This window comes from Calidris pugnax, unplaced genomic scaffold (assembly GCF_001431845.1).
Source record: "Calidris pugnax isolate Ruff unplaced genomic scaffold, ASM143184v1 scaffold48, whole genome shotgun sequence".
Lineage (NCBI taxonomy): Eukaryota > Metazoa > Chordata > Aves > Charadriiformes > Scolopacidae > Calidris > Calidris pugnax.
The window spans coordinates 457,203-478,937 of NW_015090787.1; the positions used below are offsets into that span (position 1 = coordinate 457,203).

General features: G+C 42.5%; 1 protein-coding gene across 6 annotated transcripts in view; it reads left to right on the top strand.

The window, feature by feature from the left end:
* CCDC148 (coiled-coil domain containing 148) overlaps window positions 1–21,735 on the top strand; it is a 71,666-nt gene that overhangs the window by 44,113 nt on the left and 5,818 nt on the right. For 5 of the 6 annotated variants that reach the window (XM_014966502.1, XM_014966503.1, XM_014966506.1 and 2 more), the window contains 3 exons: window positions 11,103–11,243; window positions 15,429–15,547; window positions 21,200–21,317. In XM_014966502.1, coding sequence (XP_014821988.1) covers window positions 11,103–11,243; window positions 15,429–15,547; window positions 21,200–21,317 — 378 coding nt within the window. Of the gene's footprint in view, window positions 1–11,102; window positions 11,244–12,716; window positions 12,966–15,428; window positions 15,548–21,199; window positions 21,318–21,735 lie in introns of those variants that run through there. The other variant, XR_001414576.1, reaches the window with a different exon arrangement.

Here is a 21,735-nt window from a genome sequence, read left to right on the forward strand (position 1 = left end):
TCACACTAACCTTATTTTCTCAGGAGAATTACCTTCTTTCTTCAGCTAGGAAAGTGGCACCTCAGGCAAGCAAAATAATTTGCATCAAAATTTTGCAAAAGTAGTAAAGGATCAAAGAAGCTCTTCATCTGACTGCAAAAGGAACTAGAGGAGATGGTACTGTGTATGAAAGGACAGCAAATTTAGCTAAGTAGTTGTAAATAGAAGTGTGGCTTGCTTAAGGTTATGCGTGTGTGAATATTTAAGCCTACATAATATTTAAACACGTTAATAAAATGTTGACGCTCCCATTGTCAGGAACAGAAAGATGTTCTGAATAATGCTGACTGACAGGAGGGGAAGTACAAGGACAAGCTGTGAAAACTGAACTGTTCATGCGCTGTCTCGAGCAAAGACGTGGTGATGTGCCTTAACCCCAGGGAGCTGCAGGGAGCTTTAGTGGCACCAATCCCAGCCCCTGGGACTGAGCTTCCCAGCTGAAAGCAATGAATCTTTTACTCTTCAGGTTATGGCTGAGAATTAGGCTCAAATGCTTTTCTCTCCCATACCTTTTTCAGGTTTAAACACTCTTATAGCTGAAGAAAATGCCTACAGTTCTGTAAATGATCAAAACAGTTACTTCCTGATTTTCAAATTAAAATTTTTCCCAAGGTGGACATGTTTTTTTTTTTAATGTGACAAAATGAATCCTGGTGCCAGTAGCCTTGTTTTTCTGCATTATTTCTTGCAGATCTCTTAGAGGTAGCCTGCGGAGCACAAGCTGCTCTAGAGTGCCAGTCACACCCCTACTGGGGATGGGAGCTTGGATTGGCTTTCTGAGGTTCTCTTCTGAGATTAACAGGGAAACTTGCAAGTGTATTATTTCTTGATTATCCCATTGCCAGGTGCTCCTGTACTGGCCATCTCTCAGGTCTCGTGGAAGTTGTTCAGCAGCAGGATGCTGTTAGCTGGGTCCATTTGCTGTTTTGTCATTCCAGACCCTGTGGAACCTGGATGTGATTCCAGGTGCTACTCCCAAGTTTTCAGGGCAGAAGAATCCTTGGTCTACAGAAGAAGGAAGAGGGGTTTAGAGTTGAAAGTTATCAGAGACTTCAGACCACCATCTGTTATTATCATGACATTGTTGGTGATGTACCTGTTGCTGTCGTAAGTAACTTTATGTCTTGAGTGTGTGTCCTGATGATGGTGCTGAGGTGCTGATGATGAGGTGCTGTGCTCTCTGTAAAATCCAGAGGAGCCCTTTGCCATGGCAGCAGAGCTCAGCCTTGTCCCCAAGGACAGGGAGCACCCTTCTCGTGGCTGGCCTGCTGGGTGACCTGGGATTCAGAGGGTTTCCTGCCCAATAAACTCTGTCACGGGGGGCTCTGGGTTTTCGTGTTTAGAATGAGGTGTCAGCGTGGGCTTTGAATGCCTGGTGGTGGTGGCGAGGGCAATGGCCAACAGTGTCTGCAGCACTGTGTCAGTGCGTGGACAGCAGGGTGTCCGGTCAGCGCGCTGCTTTGCCAGCTGGCAGGAGACAGGAACTCATCCCCCACCTCTCTGGGCTGCTCCCACCAGCATACGGACCAAAGTGTGTGAACGGGAACAACTGGTGCTCAATATTTCTGCTTGATTATGATATTTAATATGGAGCACCCCTTGTAAATCTGAACTTCCTTCCACAGTAGCCTGGTAATTGATACATTTGCTATTTTAGACATTCCTCTCAGTTCCTAAGGTTGCTGACACACAAGAAAAGGAAAACAACATGTATGACACTTATCAAAAAGGACTTCCTAAATTTAAAAAATGATGGCTTTTTCACATTGTTTTGACAAACTCCTTTCTGCCCTGTAGTGTTTTAGACTCCAGGGAACTGTCCTTAATATACATTTTAATTTTTCCCCTTTTATAAGCTCTAGTATTCACACCCTGAGGCACCCGTCTCATTATCTTTCCATTTAGGAATATATGCACATGCTTTCTATTCTGCTTTCTATTCTTATTTAATTTCCAAGAATAACACTATTAATATTTTAATAGTCAATGCATGGTGACTTTGATTAGTGGAATGGGATTTTTTTTATTTATTTTCTGTTTATGCAGTTATACGTCAGTAGCAGGTCTACCATACATCCCAGTTTCCTTGGAGATGTCAGCTTTGTTGGGGCAAAATTTGTCTGTGACTTCCAAAGTCCTGGCAAACAAGTTGTTGACTGGAAATGTGGAGATGGGTGAGATGCCCACTGCGCAAGCGTGGCTCTGCTCTGCAGTACCTGTGCTGTGAGCTCTGCCTGTCTGGGAGCTGCTGAAGCTACTGCACATTGGGATGTGTGACCAGTAGGTCCAGTGTTTCCTGAATTCCGTACTTCTCGTGTGTGCCCAAGCCACCTCTGGAGAGGGTGCCCAGGCACTGTCTCCTGGGAGCGGCAGGGTGACGGTGCAGACACGTGGAGGCTCCTGTGTTTGGCAGGGAAGAGCTGTGGCCATCCTGTCCTGGGGCTGCAGGTGGTTCCAGTGCCCATTCCTGTCCTCCTTCCCAGTGCCCAGAAGGAAGTCTTGAAAGTTTGAGTAGTCGAAGTAGGGTTTGTAATGAGAAATTGTGGGTGAATGCAAGTAAGCTTGAAAACACTGGTTGTTAACTGAAATTCACTACTTTTAGTAATTATTGAATAGACATTTCTGTATAATTAGTGACTTTAAAAAATTCTTATGGTTTTGTAACACAGACTTCTATTGTCCCATTCCATTTATAAAATATTTAAGTCTAAGGGGTTTATTATCCCATTTGCCCAAGTGGCATTTATGTGCTTTACTTCTATTAACCTTAATAGAAATTAGCTGGGTGAATCCTTGTTCTTCTATGGGAGACTAGGTCTTTACTTTTTTATTTTCCTCTACGTTTCCTTTCCTCTTTTCTTAAAAATCTTTTGTATTTTTTCCGCGTTAGAATGGAAGGGAGTTGCTCAGGCAAGAGGCGTAGATCAACGCGCACTACTTTTATCTGAAGTATTAAGGGCTAAGCTCTATTGCAAGTGAAGAGGCTCCACTGCTGGTAATGAAAGTCACCTTTTAATGGGTTTTCCATGTTAATCTTCCAGTGATCTCAGTTTGACTGTGCTCTTTGGCCAGTCCTCTGATAGATAAAAAGTAATGACCTTCTCTTGTGTGGGGAAATAAGAAGTTTGCCAAATTTAGTAAATCATCTTCATTGGTTGGATGTGTCCATTAGGCACTGAACTGAGAATATCCCTACTGAAGTCCTGATATTGCAGTCCTGTTATTCCTTTAACCCATAATTTTTTGTCACTTAATCACCCTTTACATCTGTTTTGCTTAATTCTGTTTTTCAGGACACACTAGAAATACATAGTTCAAAAATGGCCTTTTCTCTGTAAACAGAATTCCTTAGGTCACAAACTTGTTCTGAACGTGCAATCCTTATCTTAAAAATGTGAAGGAAAAATGTCATGGTTGACATTGTTTGAATCCAAACTTGCAATTAAGAGGCACTTTTTTCCCCCTCTGTGCCTTGTGGCTTCCATCTGGAAAAATGAAAAGTTTTCTCTGACTTACCATAAATGCGATAACTCTCAGTCCCCTGTTCAGCCAGAAACGGGGCAGAAGGGCTGGGTGGAGAGGATCACCATGCCCTTGGGAAGGAGGGCAGGAGAGCAGAGGAGCTAGTCCTGGCAGTAGAAGTACATCAGTCTGGTTATTTGAGCTGTGGACACCTCTTGCTATGCTTTTGGACTCTGTTGGTTCCAAGCTTCCTCTTTCTGTTGAGCTCCACGTGAGCACAGTGCGGTCTGTGGGAAGGCCTCGGGTGGCCTGGAGAACTCCAGCCTGGATAAATCCTATGGAAGAGGAACAGATGAGGCTCCCATACAGTTTGGCACTCATCCTTTCCGGAGCTGATTTTGTGGTTCCGAATGACTGTCTGGGCTCTCGCTGGACAAGCCAAAAAGCTGCTGAACTTGTTCTCTGTTTCCAAGGGTACCTTTAGTTTAGTAGCCTAACATGGAATTTTGCTACACAATGGGAATTTTATTGCTACTTACACCAATTTTTGGCACAGATGACGTGTGCCATGTAACACTAAGCACAGGTAGTCCATGCTGTCCCTGGGAAACATGAAATAACACTTTGTGTCTATTGCTTATTGGGATTTCCTACCCACTTTGCAGAACAACCAGTAAGAACTGTGGGACAAATATATGTGGATGCATTCCGAGAGTCCTTGGTTTATGCTTAGGAATTTTTTTTAGATTTAATTCTTTCAAATAGTATTTGAATCCCTAGTCACCTTGCAGTCGCTGTCTGACCGTGGAGCCCTGGCTGCTGCAGCCACTGCTCTTTCAGTAGCTGGGTGCCACCGCCGTGGACCCGCTGGCTGTCTCCCCAGGCTGGGAAGGCATTCCCTTCTAGGCTTCCTCCACACATGCCTTCCACTTCTGCAGCTCCTCTTTTGATATGTGCCATCTTTGTTTGTGAAGTTATTTTTCTTGATGGGAGCCTCTAAAATTTATTTCCCAGGCATTCTTGGAGTCAGTTGTGCACAGTTTGAAGAAGAAAAAAATGCTGCATAATAAAAGTAGGGAAATGTGTGCAGAGATGTTTCAAAGATTAATAAGGCTCTGAGAGAGGCTGAAGTGTGTTGGGATCGGGTCATTTTATAAGGATGGAAGAGTGAGCTGGAGAGACTCAGGGTGGGGATATCAGAGGATTTTCTTTTTATGCCTGTAGTTATGAAAAACAGTCCTGGCTTTATCATGCGATTATTGGGAATTCTTGCTTAGAATGTAAATTTTAGCAGCTTATTCTATCTGTAGCACGTCGTAGCCTGGAAGAGCACTGATCTGGAGCTCTGTGCAGTGACACTTTCCTCCCGGTCACTTGGTGTGCTGTGAGTTGGTAGCACATTCCTTCTCGCCTGGGTTCTCAAAGGTGAGCTCTGCTCCTGGCGTGACCTTCCCCGAGCAGCCCCTGTTCCTGTGTCCCCACCTGTGGCTGCTGCAACAGCCTGGGGCCACCTCGCTGGTGTCACCTGGGCAGTGGCAGCCTCTGCTCATGGTGTAAGGCCATGCTCCTTATGGAGAACACCTTGCATGGTGCTGTGCTACCCTCTGCTAATTTAATGGGAATTCCCAAGGAAAGTCTCTCAAACATTGTTTTGTCATTAAAAGAGATGTATCTGTAGCATTAAGTACATGGTAAATACATTATTACTATTCAGATGTTAGAGTGAAAGAACTAATTTATTACTTTAATTAGTTTGCAGTGTACTTTACGTTATTGTAAATGCAATATTGAAATAATGAACTGAAAATAGCCTTGTACACATTCTGTTCGGCACAGCAATTTAATAATTCACTTGGCAAAAGCTCCTCTAATAATACATGAACTGTGAAATGTACTTGAAATGCTGCTTGTAATTAAAAACTTTTAGAACTTAATGTTGGCAGAGCTTGCGCTGCTAAAATGTAAGTTTCTTTGTGAAATAGGCAATAGGGCATCCAGTTTTCAGTGTATTTTTCAATATTAGTTTAACTACTAGAATTTTTAAAATATTTAAACGGAACATTTGCTGTTGACACAGTAAACTCTTCCCTTCTGATTTTGCACTCATAGGAATGAAAGAATGCAATCAAGAGCACATTAATTTTTTCGGTGCATTCTGTGCTCCCAGATTACTGCCTTACTGAATCAGGATTATTGGTCAGGAGTGTTTTTGTTCTTCAGACCTGCACAATACCACCTCTGCAGGAAAAACCTGGGGAGTACAGCGGGTTTTCCTGAAAAGCTTAAAACGTAGGAACGCTGCAAATTCAGCATCCGGTAGGAGCTGGCTGCAGGGGGCAGGGGAATGGGGGTCCCTGCTGGTTCCAGGGAGGCTCTCCCCGACACCCTGCTGTCAGCAGCACTGACAGTCTGGCTCCTCAGCTTCCAACCTGTGACGCTGTGGGCAGGGCACTGGTGGGGAGTGTTTCCTTCTGGCCCCCACCGTCCCTGCGGATGGTCCTCCCTTGAGAAGTTCCCTTAGTAGCCAGGCTGGCACCAAAACAACGCCAGGCTGGGGACTGAGATACCCGCCAGCAGAGAGGTGTTTAATGTTCCAGGGGGGTTCAAAAGTGAAATTTTTTGACATTTGAATCAACTGTTTAATTCCTAATTTTTTATATTTTTTGCATAATAGAACACTTTAGCTCAGCTCTGTCAAGAACATTTTATCCTATGTGACTTTGAGTCTTCATGTGGGGAAGACATGGCATAATGCCAACCTACTGACTCACATTTCGTAAATATTTTGCAAACAGTGCTTTTTTGGTTTCTACCAATTTTTTTCCTTTTTTTTTTCCCAATAATGAATTATTTTTTTATAGGAGGTGACTCCTCTTTTGCTTTAATAAAAGGCACGGACTACATGAATGTGAGAGGGGCAGTGATAATGTAAACTAACCTCATATGCTGCTTACAGAAAATAATAAATGGGTATTGTGGGAAGGTGTAATACAATGAAACTTCCCTTCCATTGCTCTGATTACACGTTTTCTTGATCAGCGACGGGCTCATGCATTTGAAAGAAGTAAGGAGCTGTAAATGTAAAGCAGATCCTACTGGGAGCGAGTCGCTGTGGCAGGCGGTGATGGAGGGCAGTGCAGGTGATGTTGTAGAAGGCAGTGGAGATACACACTGAGTTATTGGCACATCACTTTTGTCTGAGGGACCCCATTGCAGGATTAATGTTGTGTCAGCTGAGTGAAGTTATATATTTGATGCTTAGTTATGCTCACTTGTTTATATAAAACCTGTTGAAAACCCAGTTTGTGCCCCAAGATTGATTTCTGCCTTGAATCAAAAGGCTTAACAGAAGAGCTACGTGCAAATAACTGCAGAAAGGGATTATGGCCCGTCATGAAATTGGCGTCTAACACATGCCATGTAAACAACTTCTTATCAAAATGAATGAAAGATTTTAGACTGGATTGGTATCTGCTTACTGCTTTTTTGCTGTTTCCTTTCCTTCAATCAGCTTGACGTGCCCTGCTGGGCCGGTTCCGTTCTCAGCCCCGCTCCCAGCCCGTGGTTCCCCTGAGTGTCAGTTGGGGCTGCAGCTTCTGCTGAGGCCATGGTAACAGGTACATTCAGACCTAGTGAAGACCAGTAAAGCATCAAGAGGGTTCTCAGACTTGGAGGAAACCGAAGCTGCATCATGTCATGAGCCCACTTACATTGACATATAGCTCATTATTGAAGAGGGTTTGAAAGGAGTGTGAAGCAGGATGTAGGAAAATACAAGCTTAAAAAAAGCTTTTTTACTGTTACCTCATTTCAGTTCAGAAAATCTCAATGATGTTATTACAGAAGTTTAAAGTTCCTTCGAATGCTTCCTCAGTTTATTCTAGCTCCAATCTGAGTAGACTTTTAGCAGTTTTCTTTCATTTTCTATTTATTGTTAGATTTTAAAGCTTCATGTGTATGTTTTTGCTTCACTCTGTTTCAGGAGTGAAGTAGAAACGACTGCATATTCTTCCACATTCATTTTCAAAACATTCCTTTTTAAGTCTATTAGCGTGGCAAGTGAAGGGTAACTGAAACAATTTAGCATTTCATTTTAGTTTCTTAAGCTGCTAAATGCATGAGCAGACTGCTTCCAAAATCCCTATAAAATTTCTGTTTAGAGGGAGACGTTGTGTTACACAGTGTGGGGGAGGCTCCATCCGGGTCCTGCCCCTGAGCTCCAGAAAACAGGGCCTTAGGAGAACTGACACCTTCCCTCTGGAAGTCTCTCACCCGCTCGTACCATCAGCTCCTGTAACCCTCCTCCTGTTTCTGTTATTGGTCCCTGTTTCTGTGGAGATGAATGGTTTGAAATTGTAACTGGCTGTTTTCTTGGAGTGATACACATTCTTCTGCTGACACTTCCCGTGGAACTTGCTGGCTTTAGGGTGCGGAGCTGCTGTGGATTTCTTTGCCCATTGATGGTATTTTCTTGTACAGCTTAGAAATACCACTCAGTTTGTCATTGCCTCTGTGTGAGACGGGCCCAGACCCGCTGGCCTCCTCTGTAGGATCCAGCTAATAAACCTCTGCTACATAGCAATCTTTTGCTTAAGGCCTCATTTATCCAGTTTCATTCCTGCCGAGCTAAGCAAGCTGTTTAGACCCCATCTAGTGCTGAATTTACCAGTGGCAGAACTATAGAAAAACCTGAAATAAAGGTCTGACTCCATCTTGCTCCTTGTACCTGGCTGTTCATCACCCTCCGTGGCTCTTCAGAACGTGGGAGAGTTCAGACAGCTCTCCTAAGAAAGTGTGTTAGATCCTCTTACCTGCTGCTTTCCTGCTTTTTCGGTAGTGCCCCTGTGCTCAACTGCATCATGAGAATCCTTGCTTTGCAAATTCTTCAAGAAGACGCATTTCTGTTATGCCTAAAAACAGAGCTAAATGCCTGAACTTGTTTGGATCCTACAGCATCTGCCTGTGGACTTGATGTTTTTTACTTGTGAACAAACTTATGTAAATAAGATCTTAGATGACAGGAGAGAAAGACTTGAGTCCCAGAACTGAGTGTGGGACCTGGTATGGGAGAAAGGTGTGAGGACTGAACTACAGAGCAAGTGAGTTCCCCTCTACACCAGAATAATTCTTTGGTGTCAAAGGGAAGAGTGGACGGCAGAGAAGACATGCCCAAGTGAATGTCTGGACACTGGAAGAGAGACACTCTTCTGGTTCTTGGCGATTTTCAAGTGGAACAGCTCTGGTAATGAAGGAATCTCAGGGAATGAGAAGACCCTGGTTGAAGCTACTTTGAGTAATCAAATCATTAAATAAAAATTGGGAACACACTGCTTGAATTCAGTAAATGTATTTGGGGTGACTGAAAGCATGGTGTTACTGGGGGGAAGCATACTACTTAGCAAACATTTTTGCCCAGTACTGCTTTTAATAACCTGTTTTGAGGCAGCGAAGGTAAGTGATGCATATGCTGTATATATCCAAGTGGGACCAGTCACATTTAGTTCTCTTTTCTGAAAAATGACGTGATCTAATGTAGATGCTTTGAGCTATTTATATTACAGTACTTATGTCTAAGGGTTATTTATGCTAATATGTCCCTTCTAATTAATGGCAAACTGGGGCGGGGGAGGACAGTGTTCTCTGTGTCCCACAAGTGCTCCGTGTGCTCCCCAGTTCTGACATAACCTTCACGTACCTGGGACTGGCAGGAAAAGGACTGGGGGGTGGGAATTGTGCTTTTGGCTTTTGAGGGATGAAGGGCTAGTTTTACCACTGCCAAGAAGCTCTGCCACATATGTCTTTCATTAACAATTTTATTATTATTGTGTATTAAGATGCTATTAAGGGAGCATTTTCACAATGCTGAGGAGAAAGATCACATATGAGGAGTGGTATCTGTGCTAACACTGCAGTGACGCTTTTAGTTTGTATTTCTGTGCTGTACAAGTTTGAATTCCAGTTTGAAATAATTCTGTAAGAATAGCTAAAAGAAAAACAGCTGTTCCTGTGCTGACTGCCATTGCACACTCAAATACCTCTGGACAGGGGCAGTTTGCAGATATATATCCTAATCTACCCCATAGCATCCCTGCCCAACTGCACATTCCTCATGCAAACCAGCCCACTACATTTTCTGGGATTCATTCAGTGCTGTTAATACCTGCTGGCACAGACAAACTTCTCTCTGTTTCTACCCCACTGCCCCCTAAAATAATTAGTAACATTGTTCTAATTAGGTGGAAAAGGAGGGAAGTAGAGAGGTTTGGGGTTTCAGGACCTTGTGCCTTTTTTCTCCTCACTGCCTACCTTTTCCTAGTCACAAAGAGAGTTTTTGAGTTGGGCCTTTGCTCTTTTCCTGTAAAACATCTCCTGAATGAGTGGCTGTCTCCTAGCTGCTCCTAGCTGTTCTTTCTAGAAAGGAGAGAAAGGAGGTTTCAGAAGGTGAAACACAGTTCTGAACAGGCCTGCACTGAGAACTAGTTAAAAAAAATGGAAGAGGTTAAAAAGGATTTAATGCTCAGCTAAATCCTAGTTCTTATCTTCGGGGATGGAGTTGAATCTGGAAAAGTTGCATGTGCTGTGGGCTGATAACTGTGTAAATGACAGTTGCTTGAAGATCCCCAAAACTCAGTAGTTTTATCAAAAACCTAAAAACCATGCCAGTTGATGCTTGTGCTTGGGTATAGTAGCAAACTGCATTGAACTTCTAAAGATAAACTGAGGCTGCAGGAGGCGACAATAACTGTTGTAGTCTGAGTACACAGGGCATCCATTGCAGGCAGTGTCTCTTTAATAAGCTATCTTGAAATCTTTTAATATAGAGTTTTCTTTTTCAACCACTGTAAAACTTCATGTTATTTTCATGTTATTACCTTACCTGCACCACGTGAAAAGTCACATCAGTGTTTAGTCTGTGGAGACACTTTGAAAAGAACAAAATATAATTGCTATTTTAGCAAAGAGAGGGGCAAACACGGCATCAATCAAAGGTGCAGCTCGCTGGGAGCCTCGGACTGCGAGGAGCCCTGGGCTTGTCAACAAAAATCTTTCATAAGCACAGAACAGAATTAATAGAGTCTGTGCACAGAGCTGGTGAAATGCAGAAAGGGTGGGGAAAAAGTATTTTAATATCTTAGTATTGAAGTACTTATTGTAGTATAGAAAACCAGATGAAAAATGGCTGAAATGGTTGTTCCTTTGAGGAATGTGGAGTTGTGTTAGCGCTTGACAAACCTGTTACAAAAAGAGTTGGTCGTTTAGGGTTGGTCTCCATTTGTTCCTAGGTTTGCTAAGAAATGTACACATTATTGAACATGTAAGCATTGAGGGGGAATGTAATATCTGATGTTACTGAGGCGGTTTTGGCAATTTTACTTAAAACCTTTTCATATGTGATTTTATTGTGTATTATGCCAGGCAGTTGTGAACCACACACTAACACGTGAGAAGGCAGTGCTCACTATGTGGTTATGTGCTGGTGATAAGACTAGAAATCCCCGTTTGTAAACGGATTTGGTGGGATTCCATCCTTGTCCCAGCCTGGCAGCATCACAGTGTTCCTGGCGCTGCCGCGGGACTGACTTCTCGCCCCTTTCCCCCAGGTTCTCCAGTGGAAAGCCCAGCAGGAAGAGGCTGCTCAACTGGAAGCTGCTGTAGCTGCCAGACGAAAAGAAAAGAAAGCTGAGGAGGAAAGGCTGCAGAGAGAACAGGAAATGATCCGCAGAGCTCATGACAAGGAGAAAGTATGAGAAACTTTCATACATTTTTGCATATGTTAATGGGTACAATTGCCTTTAAAATCTTGAGCTGCTCTCACTACCTTGTATTCTTGTGAAGTATTAGCAGAGAGATGAGCAAATGAGTCTTGCTACTGTCCGCTCTTACACATCAGTTCTGTTACTTCATTACGTTTCTAAAAGAAAAAAAAGGCACAGAAAAATAATTGTGAGTATGTCGGTGTCACACAGACCCAGCGAGAGGCTCTGCTGGAGTTGTAGCTCGTACAGATCTCTGCTTGTGAGCTGTGTGCAGGCTCTGAGAGCTTCCAGTGCTGCAGTTAAGTGTGCTGCAATGCAGCAAATGAGCCTTACGGAACATTGTCTGCAAGATCTCCCACTGCTCTTTGCAGCAAGGGCCCTGAGGAGTGGGCTGAGCACAGGGGCAGTATTAACCCTTTCAGCCTGTGGCAGGTCTGGGTCACCTTATGCTGAGTAACTTGTGTGGTGACCACTTGGGACATGGCTTTGATGCATCGGTCTACACTTCAACATCCTGGGTCATCAGAAATTCACTATGGTGAATGGAATGCTTTTAGAAAATCAAGCTGTGTCACACGTGTATTTGCTTTGACCTTTTTATTTTAATGATATGGCAAAAGCCCAGGAGGTTGTTTAATTAAAATTTAACCTCCTTTTCTGATTATTTTTTACACTGAAATCTGGCTTGCTTAGAGTCCAACTCGCCTGCGGTAGATTTGCTAAGACTGCATAATTATTTCTGGGAAAAATAAGCAAATAGTCTCTCTGACTCGGATGGGACTGCTCGTGCTGAGGTGTTTGCAGGAAGGGTCCCCAAAAGCTGTGCTCCTTTAGGGGGGAGAGGTTAAAGAGAGCACCTGTCGTTCGGTCAGAGCCCAGCCCAAACCACAGAATAACAGGCCAGTTAGAAGCAGAGTTTAGGAAAACAAGGCTTAGCTGTTCCAAGCAGAGTGTTTTCGTGACGTGTGTTGAAGGCTTTATTGACATCAGTGCGCGTTGCACTACAGAAAACTTGAGCAAAAGGAGGAGGAAAACAAAATCTTTATGTACATTGCCATGTTTTCTCTTTAGACTTTGCCTTCGTGTCTTTATTTATCTGCCACGTTTCTGTGTAACGTACCTTACTGGGAGCAAACGCTTTCTGGTGGGACTTCAACAGGGCCGGTTAGACGCCCGACAACTGGATGGATTCTCATGTTGGTAAATGTGTCTATGGCAGGGGAAAAAAACCAACACAAAGCAATCCATACTCTTACAGCAACTTGATTAAGTTGTTACTAAAACAATTTCCAACACGTACCAAAAGCAGAAAAGAAATTACAACAGAGCAAAAGGAATGACTTGCACGCAGGGGAGTCTGGCTGCTGTAGCAGAAGAATGAAAATAGTCCTGTGCTGCTTGGAATTTCCCAATCTCTTTTTATAGCACTCAAATGTGTTTTCCTTGCTTTGTCCAAAGAAACACGTCTTCATACCGTGCCAAGCGGGTCAAGAGCAGAAGCCCTCATGGCTCATTGTATTCCTGGTGGCACTCTGTGTAAGTGCGGAAGTGATACCAGCACCTCTGCCGAGAAGCACTTGGCTGGAAGCACTACCTGGGGAGAAGCAGCTGGAGCTGCTGGAGCCTTGTCTCCAGATAGAGACTGGTGTCTCCTCTTTATTCCTGCAGGTCCCTAGAGCCAAAACTGGAAAAGCTGCCTAATTTCAAGTTAGTTTTATTTTATTTGTGAGTTCTTACTCATGACTACATTTGCACATTGCATGTGTCCTGTCTCTCCTGTCTCTGAGAAGTCTCTGCTTACGTTGGTCCCCTGATTTTATTCTTCTTCTGCAATTTATCTTAAAGACGAAATATACATTCTTGGCAAAGCACAATCTTTCTGTTAAAATATGCTGAATCATATAGTTAGCAGAATTGCAACTGATTGTCCAAAAGTCTGTTTCAAGAGATGTTTTTCTTTCCTGAAAAATGCACGGAATACTCTCACTTTTGATAGGAATCAGAAAAATACAGATTGGAAAGGGATGCTCTACCTGGTTTGTAGCCTAGGCAGGGGTATTTCAAGTAATCCCAAACCTGGGAATGGGGAACATGACATAAATCTGAAATGCCAGTTGCTGTGTTTGGTCTATTCCACTGCCGATCAGATTTTTTCCTATATATTTAAATAGGGAATTTCAGAAATATCCACTGGTCCCTAATTAGAGTTTATGAGAAAGCCTTCAGGCATTGTGGATACAAGAGTGGAATAATTGCAAAAGAGAGTTTTATTTCATAAATACAAGTATTACAAACAATGTTAAATAAAAGCATTATAAGAAATATGGTTATAGTCATCCCTGTGTTCATGCCCTTTGTGTGTAGAAAAATAGCCTATATAAAAAAATGATTGGCTTATAGGTTGGGAATTCTGAAATATGAGCACTGTTTGGAAGGCTTGTTTTATTCTGAATCATCATAGTTAAAGGTTTTTCTGCACATAAGTCAATCATATAAAGAGGATGGTATTTTGACTGCCATTTCAACTGAAATTTCCAAAAGAAGCTTAAATTCAGTATAGTTCAGTGGATGATACAGAAGTTATTTTTATTGCCATTTTATAAATCTTTTCCTATGTGAGATGATTCCATAAGTAATTTTCATTGTAAGAAATTACCTATATTTTGGGAAGTAGGGATCTTCACAGTAACTGTATGCATTTAGTTGTAAAAGCAACAGATTATTGAGGTATGATTTTAATTGCTTTTATAATTAACATTTTCATAGATTATTAAAATTCTTAAGATCATCTTAGATGTTTGCATCTTTTTCTAAAGCTTCTGTTATCTATTATTGCAGCTGTATGTTAAATTTTAGAAACATAGTGCTGTTTTGTCAGTGAATTACAAGTGGCAGCATTGTCATACGCTTCTGCCATCATAAACAGTCTTTTCAAAAACTCAGTCTTGGTTTTCAAGGTAAACACTATCTTTGTTTTGCTGGAAGCAATAATTTTTATTGAATTTTGTAGCTTTTCTCTTACTATTTGTCATAGCAATTGCCAAGCAGCCCATTGGGCCCAAGGAATTAAGGGGTTTCTCAGTCAGCTCTGGGGTCATATGAAGCACCGTGCCGTTCTCTGGCTATTGCTTGGGTTCTGAGTTGGAAGTACATCGGGGTATGTCATTAGTGCTGTGTCCCAGCTTGTCTTTCTCTCCTGGTACCCGCATGTGGAGTGGAGAAAAGAAGTGGAAATGAAAGAGTGAGAAATGGCGAGAGCACTGACCATTGCAGGGCTCCCCTGCCACCCCCACTCTCCTTGTTGGGGTAGTGCAGAAAAGAGCACGTGATACCTCAGAAGACAGAATATGTGACACTTGTTGGAGATGACATGGACTATGGGTTGTATTACGATGGGTTGTTATGGGGTGTTGGTGGCTGGAACAGGCAGGGTGGGTCAGCTTAGTGCCAGGGTGGGCAAGAGGCTGCAGGTCAGGGACGGTGGGTTTTACAGGCTTGGTGCAAATTCCACCAGTTCTCTTTGAAGAACTGCACTGGCTGTTGGAATCCTGTAGAAATTTTTTAAATGAAGAATGAGTTTCACTTCAACGATACTTACTTTAAATCCCAATTCCTCGTTTTGTATTCAAACCCCCCCAGCTTCCCAGACAAGCTTCCCTGCTCAGGTCTCACAGCCTGGCCTTTCTTTCTCACTCAGCTCTGGAAAAGCTTCATACTTCCACGAGGACCACTCATGCTTCTTCCTCTTCCTCAGTGGGCTCCCCACCTTGGCCAAAGCAGCTGGGCTGGGGTGGATCCAGCCGTTGGAGCTGACCTTGGGCATTTTCACTCCAGGAACATCCCCTCCCTCAAGCAGTGTCACTAAAGGTTTTGATGGCCGAGTAGCAAAGCAAGGAGCGAAGGAAAGTGTAGTCTTCAGTTTGCAGAGCTGAAAGTTATATTCAAATTAAAGTGTCCACACTCCGATTTTACTGTTTCTGTTGGGGGGCTCCACACCCTCTCGTTCTGCTAGTAAATCTTTTGTTGGCATACACTGTTCTAAAATATAAATTCTATTCTAAAAAGATCAATATTGGATTTTCTTTAACATAATGCTTTTCTTACTTTGTTCTCACTGCCTTGGATTGTGAATGATTGTTGTTTTGTTTACTGTATTTGTTCAAACTCTAGCTGAAAAAGTACTGGGCTGAGAAAGAGCTGAAGTGGCAAGAACAGGAAGAGAAAGATCTACAACGTCTGGAGGAATTAAGAAAATTAATGGCTGAACAAGCAGTTAAAGACAGAGAAAGGTAAAAGAAATTAAATATGAATACCTGTAGTATCAATAGGATACTTCTTATAATATAATTTGCTTTGATCTCCCAACTTTCTGAATTAGAATAAACCGAGATAAGTAATTTTTGGTTTTCTTCCTATTTGGCAGTTACCCCAGTCCGTATACCAAGGCTGATCAGGGTCATATATCAGATCCAATTTATTTGTTAGTTTGAATTCACTCATATCCATCAAAGTTTTGGACCTTCATAAGCTCTGAACTGTTGTAGTGCTGATAGGATACACACATTAAACCCAGCTCCCTCTCTGATGTTTTAATTGTAGCTGGGTTCTAAGACCTGCATTCCCTCTTTGCAGAATTGCTTACAATCAGGTTTGTTTTGTTTGAGAGGCAAGTCAGAGGAGCACATTAAGTGCTTAACAGCCTCAAAGATATTTATTATTCTTTTAGAGGGTCTTAAACTGAGCATCTAGTTGTGGATGCTCTTCGCCTTTTTGATGTCATTTAGGACTTCAGCCTGTTAACTTGTGAATTCTTGCCAAGCCTTTGTTGCAGAATATGGCCTTTAATGACCTGGTGAAGCCATATTGATTTCATAGAGAAGCACAGAAAGGTTTGTAGTCTGGTTATAATTGCTCTCAAATCACAGGCTTACTTTTTTTTTTTACATAGAGGGAGCCACCAGGTTGCATGGACCACAAATGAAATTAGAATAAGATTAAAGTAACCATTTGCATTTAGAATATTAAACTCCATCTTACGTGTTCTGTGGGAAGCAATCTTATTTTGTTATGATACCCTACAGACAGTTAAATTTAAATGTCTGTATCCTTATGCTACAAATATATCTAATCCTTTCCTTAAAAATACTGCACTGATTTTAGCTTATAGCAAAAGAAGCACACGTACTTGAATTATTGAGCTTTCAGCAGAACTGGTCAAGACAAAATGACTTTTCTTTTAAGCCACCTACTGCACTCTGCCATACAGTTGGGGAATGTTCTTTTTCTTATGCTAATAAACCTTGCAGAATAAAATATAAGGAAATGGCACAGTTCATTGAAGAATGCAAGAAGGAAATAATCACACCTTCAGGCTGTTATGAATCAAAAGTCGGTAAATGCTTAGCATTATGTTTCCCAAAATTCGTGTACTGTACAGAATAAACCAGTTTAAAGATCAGTGCTTGCTGTTTGTGGAGATTAATAATTCTTTTAAATTCTTAATGCTTTTCATCCTCAAAGCCTTCAGCAGCATTAATCAGAGCAGGACAGAGAGGTGTCACTGCTATTGGATGCTGTGGTGCTACAAGTGTGGTACAGGGCATCCTCAAATATTGTCCTGGAGGGAGGCAGCCACTGGCACAGCGGCTTCGTGGTGCAGGGCTGCGGTCCTGCAGGAGCTGACAGCATCCTTACCTGGTTCACCTGTGGCAGCACGGAAATTGGGATTGAGTCTCTGCAGAACTGATCATAAGAGATGGCACAGGCCAGTACCACAGCTCTCATCTGGCACGTTTTCAGGCTTTTTTGGGGAAAATAAAAGATTTTTTAGACAGCGAGCCAGCTGGCTATTCCAAGTACAAGATACGGCCTGGACAGTGCATAGAGTTTCTAATAGGTACAATGAGACATTAAAAATGGCCTGCTGTTACCCTGAATTACTTTTAAAATTAAAGTTAAGTAATCAGGTTTATAAAAAAGAAAATTATTATCACCGAGTCACTGTGCTGCTCTGTTTATTCACATCTCACTTTGCAATTGCGAGATGCTGAACAGGCAGAGCTATGAGCAGATCGAAGAAAAGGGTTAATGGCACCTGAAACTGGATGTAGAATTTCCAGTGACTAATTCCAAATTTGCTTTCTACAACTCCTCTGCTTAGTGACTGTCTGACAGTGGAGACGTGTAACTGATTGGACACGTGATTCCTTGCCCTGTAAGCTCCTGGGTAGCTGCAGCTGTATGTTGTGTGTGTGTCCTAGAGCTGTTGTCAGAGCAGCTGGGACCCAGCTCTCGCCTCGGCACCCATGGGCTGCAGCTGTGTGAGCTCCCACGGGTGCTGCTCAAGTGAAGGATGCTGAGAGTAGGGAGTTCCACACAAAATCCTAAATAGCAGTGCTATCTGCATTCAGAAACCTGGGGAAGGGGAAGAGGATTGTGCTGTGGTTTCTGCTCAAATCACAATATCTATACTGTGTTCATTTTTTTATCCAACAGTCAGTTCATACAAAATTTGTAAGACCGTATTTAAAAAAATCATGGGGCTGGAATAAGAACCTAGATCTGCCCAGAACCTGTCAAATGCCCTGACAAGTGGGGAAAAAAGCACACTCCTTTTTGCTTTCTTCTACTCCCATTCATTTTGTATTGTTTGTGAATACTGGTCCGGCTTCTAAAACAGGGGTGGAGGTGCCCTTGCCCAGACCATCGCATCTTCTCCCTAGTTGCTGATAATGCAGAAAATGCAGGTTTGAACTTCTTCAGGCTAAGAACCCGAGACCAAAACTGTCTGGACAGGAGCTCTGGTTACTGGTGTGTATTGTAAAGGGTCTGGGCTGGCCACATTTGAAAAGGAAAGTGGAGTGTTCTGATCCTTTTATTTTAAAAAGCTGGAGGTTTAGTAGATGGCAGCTCCACCAGAGAGAGAAATGCTCCAGAAACACAGCAGGTACTAGATAAATGGTGCGTGCTCTCCTTGCTGGCCTTCAGCAGGACTTAACCCTGTTAAACTGGATGTGAATTAGTGTTGGCAAGATGTGTTTGCCGTGGCCCACCCGGAGTGGAGATGTGAGCGTGGGTGTGCTTCTGCAGCAGCTGGGCCTTCGTGCCAACGGGGCATCACACCTTCAGCTGCTCCCAGTGGCTTGAGCAGGCTCTGCACGCCCGTGTCTTTAGGACACTGAGTTATAAGCTCTCTTGTAATGTGGCATCCTAGAACTACAAACTGCATTTAAGTCTTATTGTGCTTCAAGAATGAGCATCCAAAGGGCAGATGTTTGTCTGTGGCTGACAGCCCGCTTCTCCCTTCCTTAATTCAATGAGTTTCAGTCAGGCCCTCCATCGGGGCCTGAGGAACGGAACAGATCGAACAGACGTGAAATGTTCTAAAAGAATATTTGCTCCCCAAAGCAATAGGTTTGCAGGGTGAGAATTAAATCGGCATGGGGTTGTACAGATGTTTTCTCTGGCTGTGGGAAGGGGCTGGCACAGCCCTGTTCTCCCGTCACACGGCGAGTGGGAGCCCCTGCGGGGGCCTTATCCCCGCTGCTGCCGGAGCCTGCCCTGAGCACAAGGGTGGGAGAGGCTGAGGAAAAGATTGCTCTTTGCAAGAATTTCATCTGAGGAGTGAGTGTGTAAAACACTTTCCCTCCCGGCTGCCTCGCGCCTCGGCGGCTCTGCACTGACTCAGCCTGTCGCGGGTGGACACGCCAGCAGAGCCTCTCAGGCACTGCCACAGGCCTTCCTGCTGCTGGGAGGAGATCTAGTCAACTGACTACAGTCAACAGGAGAAGTTGTGATATAGGGAAAAAAACCTACCTACGTTATAACCCAATTTTTTAAAGTTTTGCTAAAGCTTTCATAATAAACATAGTAGGGCATCTTTTCCTATTGAATATTTATGAGACAGTGTCTGAAAGCAGAGTTTTAATGAAATTATGCTTATCAAAAATGACGTAAGTGTGTACCCACAATACTTCAAAAAGGTAGCTTTACTGAAACTAATCAGCTAAGCTCATTTTTCAGCTGGTGATTTATTAAAATTATTACTTACTGTGGTACTTAGAGTCAAAATTGAGTATTAAGGCATTTTAATTTTAAGCTTTTCTATAAAATTAAGTTTACTTTGAAGAAATAGTAGCTAAAATATTACTAAGTATAATAGAGTGAAAGAGAATTAGCAAATTTATTTAGATGAGGATGCTGTAAAATCAAAGCTCAAGTAAATATTTAAAGCCAAGTATAAGAAGCATTGGAAGAATGTTCCACGAGGAACACGATGTGCAGTGGAACATGTGTTTACAGGGCTCTCTGCCCTCCCTGGGTGTACCTTCCATAGCTCTGCCATCACCCTCTGACAGTGAAACTTAATCTTTGTTAGTGCTGGCCTCGCTCTCCAGCCTGAGCAGATGATGATCTCCTTGGGACATCACGGTCAGGAAAACATGAACCTGCTTCTCAGGAGCAGATGCAGGGCCCTTGCCCTGCCCGCCGGCCGCTCTGCTGACCGACTGCAGTCACTTTCCCGTATGGAAACGCCATAAACCTAAACCCTTTCCATTTAGCAAGGCCTCACACCCCCGTGTACATGAAAAGTGCTGCAGTGGGGACAGCATTCAAATCAGCGCCGGGTGAGTGCCCCTCAGTGTTCCCTTTGGGAACTCACAGAACTTCCCAGGGCACTGAGTCTCTCATTTGGTCACACCAGTGTGTTGGAACATGTACCGTAGTCAGCTCAGGCAGAGTGACAGGTTTTCAATATAATATAATTTTTGTCATTTTTTTCAGAAAAAAATATATGAATATCTGCTCATAATTACATTTTCTTCATATAAAAAGCAGATTAGGCTTTCTCCCTGGAACAGAGTTACCTCTGAAGATTACTGCTGTCAGCATTCCTCTGCCTGAAGTACAGTGGCTACAGAAGAAATCGAAACCTCTCTGGGGCATCCTCAGGGAGCTCTGGACCACTCTCTTGGGACAGAATCGTTTGTCCTGATAATTGTTAGGGGATTACTGATGCAATGGTCTTTTCTAGCTACCAACATAACTGTATGTTTAGTTACGATTTTTGCAGTTTATAGCACAAGTTATGTACTTCTTTGAGCTTACTTGCTTTATTGTAGTTGAAGCGGCTCTTTCTGCTCCATTTCTCTAAAGGCAAGTTAAAATTTGAAGGGCCCAAAGAAGGATAATTCTGTGGATGTAGAGCATGGCCATGGTAGCTGCTACAGAAGGACTAAAAGTGCCGTATGGAAGAATGCCCTCCAGCTCCGTAGGGAACGGGGGGTGGCTGGGGGCTATGGGGAGCTACAGTCACAGCAATCCTGTCGGGCTGTGAGCACCTGCTGCTCAAAGTTGACCAGCAAAAATAATGCCACAGGGAAATGTTCAGGATTATTTGGGCTAACCTCCAGCTTTTTCTTGAAGAAGGATGTAATTCTCAAGTTTTCTTGCTTCTTCCAGTAACAAGATTGGGAGTGATGTGTTTCTTTTAATGGAAAGGGTTACATGAAAGAGTTCTGCCATACACAGATGTCAGAGAACATTTCTTCTTGGCAAAGAAAATAGGGGAAAAAAGAGTAGCAGGGCTATATAAAGCATGCTAGAGAAAATCTGCATTCTAGAAATGAAATCTGAAAGGTTAGCCAAGTTGTTTAAAAAAACCAAAACAAACCACAAGCCTGAAACAAATAAAAAATACAACTCTAAAACTCTCTTTCCCAAAAGCCCCGAACCAAAAAAGTCCAACAAAAATAATGCATTCAAATGAAAAAGCATTTTTGTTTTTTCATTTTTCAGGCCTTTTTATTGAACCACCGTATTATTATTATTAGGTGGATATAGAAAACATCAGACTAGTTTTCAAACTGAAATGTCATAAGAGAAATGTAAAATGGCACCTGCCTGGTGTTTTTTCCATTTGTGTGTGTGCTGTTTCGCAGGGTGAAGTTCAGACAAGCCCTGCTAGAAAAACGGATGCTGGAGAAAAAGGAACTGGCCCTTCGAGAAGCACTTGAAGAAGAGGAAAAAGAGAGATGCCTGGAAGCGCTCCGGCAGCAGGTGGGGTTTGTTTCCTGTTTATACAGTATTTTAATAAACTGTAATGATACAAACACATTCTGTCATATTACCTGAAAGATAAAAAGAACAATCTATCAAAAACAAATAAGTGACAAAGTTAAAATGCACTTTTAGTCTTACTCTAACAGTAATTCTGTCGTGTTATAAATTCTGTGTGCTTTGTAACTGACAACAGGAATGTTATGATGTTAAATTGTGCTGTAGAAGCTGTTGATATCTGAAAATAGATACTATTTTTTCTAAGTTGGATATGATTTGTCTTTTTTCTTGATTAATTTTTTTTTTTAATAATCTTAAGTCTGCCTTGAGTCTTAGGCAAGATTTACAAGTAGTTTAACTTCTTTTGGAATTCTGAAAACTTACAGACCTTATATGAAGTTTCTTCAGAGAGAGATTT